The sequence below is a fragment of the Topomyia yanbarensis genome, chromosome 3 (genome assembly GCF_030247195.1).
Source record: "Topomyia yanbarensis strain Yona2022 chromosome 3, ASM3024719v1, whole genome shotgun sequence".
Taxonomy (NCBI): domain Eukaryota; kingdom Metazoa; phylum Arthropoda; class Insecta; order Diptera; family Culicidae; genus Topomyia; species Topomyia yanbarensis.
This window is the reverse complement of record NC_080672.1, coordinates 366,610,643-366,616,710: the sequence shown is the minus strand read 5'-3', so window position 1 is coordinate 366,616,710 and position 6,068 is coordinate 366,610,643. Positions and strand designations below refer to the sequence as shown.

The window sequence follows — 6,068 nt, the reverse complement described above, 5'->3', positions numbered from 1 at the left end:
TGCGTCGATTACATTTTTGGCATCGTTCAGTGCCAACAGACAGCTATCACACGGTAAAAAATCTCGTTCGAAACATTTGGAATTAGAGCCGAACTTCTGGCTTATTTCGGTCGCAATTCTAGCTCAAATGATACGACACGGAATCGGTTGTCATTAGAGCTGAATGTTTTATTAGAAACCATTCAAAATTACGGCTGAAATTTCAGATGGGTTTGACTAAGTTTCATTTTGACATCGGTGCTTGGAACAGGGGTGGAAATGGGATTATTATAAACGGTGCACATCTCCGTTTATTTTATGAAACGATACGTAATCGTCCGTGAATATAAACACAAAACATATGTCAAACGTTGAAATTTTTTCTGGTCCCTATTTAAATTTCGGATTTTTTCAAGGCTTTTTGTATCCGAACAAATATTTTAGAATATCAATCGTTAAAACGCTGTCCAGCTACCGTTTCTCTGTTGAGCCTGTTAATAGTACACCAGCGTTTACATTTAAGGAAGTTTTCAGCCGAAGATCCTCTGTAAGGCCAAACCGCAGCACAAGATGTCGATGCGTCCTGATGATCATCGTCGCAAATGGGATCGGAAGGAGTATGAACGGTTGGCCCAGGAACGTGCACTTGCCAAAGCTGACACTACTGCCGAGGATGGTGAATGGGCTGCTGAAAACCCCGTATTTCGCATGGTGATCTAATACCATTCTTATTACAGAACCAATCACAAAGGAACTGCTCAAGCAGCGCGAGTACAAGGTTGACCTCGACTCCAAGCTGGGCAAGAGTATGGTCATTAACAAGAGCACCCCTTCGTCGCAATCTGGTGGTTATTACTGCAATGTGTGTGATTGTGTGGTCAAGGATTCAATCAACTTTCTGGACCATATAAACGGAAAGAAACACCAGCGTAATTTGGGAATGTCGATGAAAGTTGAACGCAGCTCTCTGGATCAGGTCAAGGAACGGTTCAAAATAAACAAAAAGAAAACAGAGGAAAAGAAGAAAGACTACGAGCTTGAGAGCCGTGTAAAGGAAGCTAAAGAAGAAGAGGAACGCTACCGAGAGTATAAGCGCGAGAAAAGGAAAGAACGGAAACGGAAAATTGAAGAAGCAGATGACGCGGATACTGGAACCTCTGAACTGGCTGCCGTGATGGGATTTGCCGGTTTCGGGGGATCTAAGAAAAACTAAGCTTACGTAGTATTATTGCTATTTAATGTATATTTTTACACATTTACACAGTATAGAAGGGCGAAAAATTTACAGCAGCTATCGAAGAACAATTTATGAAATGAACCTCATTTTTAACGTTCCCGCCTCACCGTCAATCGGTATCATTTGAAACTCTGGCGCGTCCTGCGAAGATGCGAAGAGGTAGTAAAATGAGTTATATTCGAACTTTTACTGAATTTAGATTATGTTAGATGCATCATTGCAATGAAATAAAATGATTTGCAGCCAAATAAAACAAAATTGTATAGTCACTTGGGTCATGAGCCATATTTATACACTTTTAAAGCAAAATGGCTTTATTTTCTATTCTGGATGCTTACATGTAACCAGAAAACCATTCTCCAGAAAATAAAATGCCGATGGTTTGTCAGGTTCTTTTTCAGTTATTTGACGGGCAAACTAAGAATTACTTTCCTTTCGAATTTAGATTTACTGCGACAGCTTGAAGCCTGAGTTCACGGTATTAAAATTATCTTCTCGACAATTATGAATTTTTTACATCATTTCGTCATTAACTAGGAAAACCAAAGGACAGCTCATGAATAAAGGAAGGCAAAATCTTCAAAAAATATTATTAACACATACAACGATGATATGATAAACAAAACTTTTATTCCTTCATTTAAATATGAGAAAGTAGAGGACAATCTGGCATCTTAAACAACAAACAGTTAATTCGAGTAAATAGTTTTCTTGAGAACTGATATATTCGGAGAAGCTTTGTAGGTTCTGTTACTTTGCGAGAAATTTTGTTCTGGGATTATTATTTTCTTCGAATGTTTTCTGGAATTCGGTATTTTCTGGGGATAGAATGTTATAGATTCGCGACGGAAGTTTATGATATCCGTTACAATCTACAAACTGAAAGTGTTTCCTAGACCACGGAAAATCAAATCAAATGCCAGGATGTACAACTCTAACAAACTCCGAAAGTTGGTCTAAGTTGTTAGCAAATATTCAATTAAAAATCCAAGGATCATAACGTTCTACATTATTCACAAGCGCAAATGGCAAGAATTATCGGATCTCCAGGAAAAGAACATTTTCGAATATCTTATGTTTAATGGTATGGTATTATATTTCAGTAGGCTTCATACACATTTATTCTACATTTCTCTGATGTTTCTTACCCTTTTCCTTCTGTTTCACCTTGAGACTAGCCTTCTTCTTACCCGCTAGCGCAGCTTTCCCAACCTTCTTTGCCTGTGCCAATTTCTTTAGCTTCTTCATCTCATCTTTTTTCTTCATACGGCTGTGCTGTTCCTCGATCGCTTTCCGCTGCGCTTCTTCCACTCCACGGCGCTCCTCCTTAGCTACGATCTGCTTCGCCTTTTTATTCACATCTTCCTGGAACACTTCCGCAAATGGATCAAAATCGTGTGTATTTTTTGGGGCATTTATCTGCTGGTCGATCTTTTGCTTCTGTTTGTTAAGATATTTGTCCTTGGCAGCCTTTCGCAGCAGTTGCCGATGTTTAGCTGGGCTCTGATACATCGGATTCTCCCAGATTGGATCTCCACTGAACGATCCTTCGAAAATTTTAATCGGATTCATTACAAAACGTGGCCCAACCTCCGCTAATCCGCCATCTTCCGATAGAATTTGAAAATGTCGATACCAAATACGATTGTCCAGCAGTGTGAAGCTGATAACGCGGTCCACGAAAGGCTGACTCTTTGGATGGTGGTTCGGAACTCCAAAAATCTGCGTTAGCAATTCCTTTATCACCGCCAAGTGGGGCTGCTTGGTAAACTCTTGATCAAAGGAAAGAATTGGGCGAGATCCTCGAAGACAATTGCCAGTCAGCTTCATTTCCCCCATCGTGTTAACATTTTCGATAAGAAATTTAATCGACGGTCCCTTGTCCACGTTCGCCAACCACATGTAAAGATCCTGCTTGCGGCGTCCCTCGAACATCATTACCTTATTACAATGCTTCATTTCGCTCATCTCATTTACCACGGACAGCGTCTTCCACCGCTCCATTTTAGGTTCGGACCGGTGGTGAGGCATAACCGTTTTCAAGTCTTTCATCAAGTGCCGATCGCGATGGTTGATTCCTCGTGCACAAAGGACCAGTACCCGTTGCTTATTTATCCATTTGGTCTAAAATCATACTAAATAATTAGTAAATTACATTCTCGAACTCATGGCACTACTAACCTTTTTGGGTACCGGCTCGTCCGACGTTCTCGTGTCTTTCAGTTCAATCCCCTCATCCTCCGAAGAGGCATCCAAATCTACCAGCTTTCTTTTCTTTGACGATTTATTTTGTTTGGCGAGCTTACTTTTCACTTTCGTGTCCGAAACTTTCGGCTTCATCGCTATTTAAAAAGGAGAAAATTACTGCAACTAAACAAAACGAAAACAGCACGCGGTTTTGGAAATAACTGTTATACACACTTATGACATGTTTATTAAATTTTATGCTCGGAAAACAAAGACAATCTATAGAAAGAGAGACTTTGAATAATCTTAAGATATCGACTAGCATCTCACTCGATAAAATGATGGCAATATAGAAGCACCCCTGCTACTAGCACTATATACACACAAGGAAAACCCCGCATTTCTTTTTAAGGTTGGACAGAGAATGGACAAAAATCGAACACGAAAAAAGCAGTTTTTTCCATAACGTGTGTTAGATCGTCATAAAAATCAATCAGCTTATGTATAATGTTGTTACTGTACGGCTGATTGACTTTTTTTGAAGAAGTAACACACGGTGTGGAAAAAACTGCTTTCTTCGTTTTCGCCCTTTCTCCGTTCAACTTTAAAAGGACCAGCAAACACAATCTGGAATTTTGGTTTTATTTTATATTCAGAATCTCCATTCGAAGTACAGTTAACTCTCTCTATGTCGATATTGAAGGGGCCATCGAGATAGGGAGAGATCGAGATATAGAACACATTAGGGCATGTACAGGAGCGTTTTATTTTGTATAGAAGTTTCAAAGTAAAACTGAAACATTCACATCCCCAGCAGAGCGTTTTGTTTTATAATTTCGAACAGTTTTGTTTTAAAATTTAAAACTGTTATACGACGCCGTTCTATTTGTTGCTGATTTTAAAACACGTTTAGAACTGTGTTTTAAATACATGCAAAATTTTCAGCACAGACACTTAGACCCGATAGACTGGGGAAAATAAATTTGAATGCAGTAACGTTGAGGGCATGGCGGGAAATGAATTTTAAACTGAATACAACACCCGCTAAAATAACTGCTGGGGACAGCAAGTTCTAGTTTTAAAATTTTTAGTTTTATTTTATAGAACTGTCAAAATTATGAATCTACAACTGAAACACTCCTGAACATGCCCTTAGAGCATGTTCAGGAGTGTTTCAGTTCTAGTTTCTTAATTTTGACAGTTCTATAAAATAAAACTAAAAATTTTAAAACTAGAACTTGCTGTCCCCAGCAGCAATTTTAGCGGATGTTGTATTCAGTTTAAAATTCATGTCTCGTCATGCCTTCAGCGTTACTGCATTCAAATTCATTTTTCCCTAGTCCATCGGGTCTAAGTGTCTGAAAACTTTGCATATATTTAAAACACAGTACGTGTTTAAAAATTACCAACAAATAGAACGAAGTCGTATAACCGTTTTAAATTTTAAAACAAAGCTGGTCGAAATTATAAAACAAAAAGCTCTGCTGGGGATGTGAATCTTTCAGTTCCAGTTCTACTCCTATACAAAATAAAACGCTCCTGAACATGCCCTTAGTATTTTTCAGGACATTTTTTTCCTTTCAGGACATCATAATGCAAGCCGCTAAACGAAGGTAGATGCTCGTCTTACACTAAAAATATTTCGAACGTTATTGTTAAGTGTTTCACACTTAGATCTGTGCTATAAGATAAAACACATGAAATTCATATGCGAAGCACTTGAGATTCATTCATCACGATGGACAACTATTTCAATAACAAAACACGTGAATTTGAAGTGAAGTGCATATGAAAATCATTGAACCCACCACTAGAAAATCAAAAACAGTGGGGTAGCAGGGGAAGACGGCGCAAAATGTGCGTCAGGAGTGAGAAATATTTATTCTGCATGTTTATTCATAAGCTCCATAAAGTTTACAACTGTGCAAAATTGAAATCGAATTTATTTTGACCACAAAAACTACATTTTCGTACAATATTGTCGAAAGTGTTTAAATATTTCTCATTTTATAAAGATATTAGTTCGGTTATTAACCCCCTGTAGGTGAGAAGACAAACTTGGGGAGAATATAAAAAAATTCATTGCTTGCTTTGTTTTGAAGTTTCCGAAATATCTTGAAATGTGATTTGTCATAATCTTCAATAAATTTTTATAATTGCATTTTTTGCTAAACCTGTGCACCCAAATGATGGAGATGTACGCTGCACGCAGCAAGTATTAAAAAAAATCATTTGCATAGTATACTTCAATTTGTAAACGTTTTAGAGCGCTTCGTAAAAAAAGGTGGCAAACAATATTTTCTCTGATTGATCGAAAATTATGTTTCGACGCTATGTATTAGATTATTTGTTCAAAGATATCCAATGATAAGTGCTCTCTCTCCATCTAATAATATATTTTATTTAAAGTGCTCGAAACGTTTGTAAACAAACCTATTGTTAAATATTCCACTGTAGTGTGCTATTCTCGAAAAAATCTCTAATGCGTGTAATAGTAATTGTAATAAAAATTTTGCGATGAAGATATAGAACATTCCGATGAATACCCGAATAGAAATGCACAACAGTATTACAGCATTTTTTTATTGTTACATTACAACGAAAAACAATGTTATTCTGGAAAATTTACAATGGATAATATCATTTGTTGTTTCTACATCCAATT

At 37.4% G+C, this 6,068-nt stretch overlaps 2 protein-coding genes across 2 annotated transcripts; one reads left to right on the top strand and one right to left on the bottom strand.

Annotated features, from left to right (window-relative positions):
* The first annotated feature begins 310 nt into the window (after positions 1-310).
* Positions 311-1,687, top strand: LOC131689949 (zinc finger matrin-type protein 2). Its single transcript, XM_058975348.1, has 2 exons — positions 311-655; positions 717-1,687. The coding sequence occupies exons 1-2, from the start codon at positions 550-552 to the stop codon at positions 1,190-1,192; spliced, it is 582 nt and encodes a 193-aa protein (XP_058831331.1). The 5' UTR covers positions 311-549; the 3' UTR covers positions 1,193-1,687.
* A 589-nt stretch (positions 1,688-2,276) lies between these two features.
* Positions 2,277-3,647, bottom strand: LOC131689943 (ribosome biogenesis protein BRX1 homolog). The gene is made up of 2 exons (XM_058975342.1): positions 3,398-3,647; positions 2,277-3,340 (listed from the first exon to the last, which is right to left on the bottom strand). Exons 1-2 carry the CDS (start codon positions 3,554-3,556, stop codon positions 2,336-2,338), a joined length of 1,164 nt encoding a protein of 387 aa, XP_058831325.1. The 5' UTR covers positions 3,557-3,647; the 3' UTR covers positions 2,277-2,335.
* Positions 3,648-6,068: the final 2,421 nt, after the last annotated feature.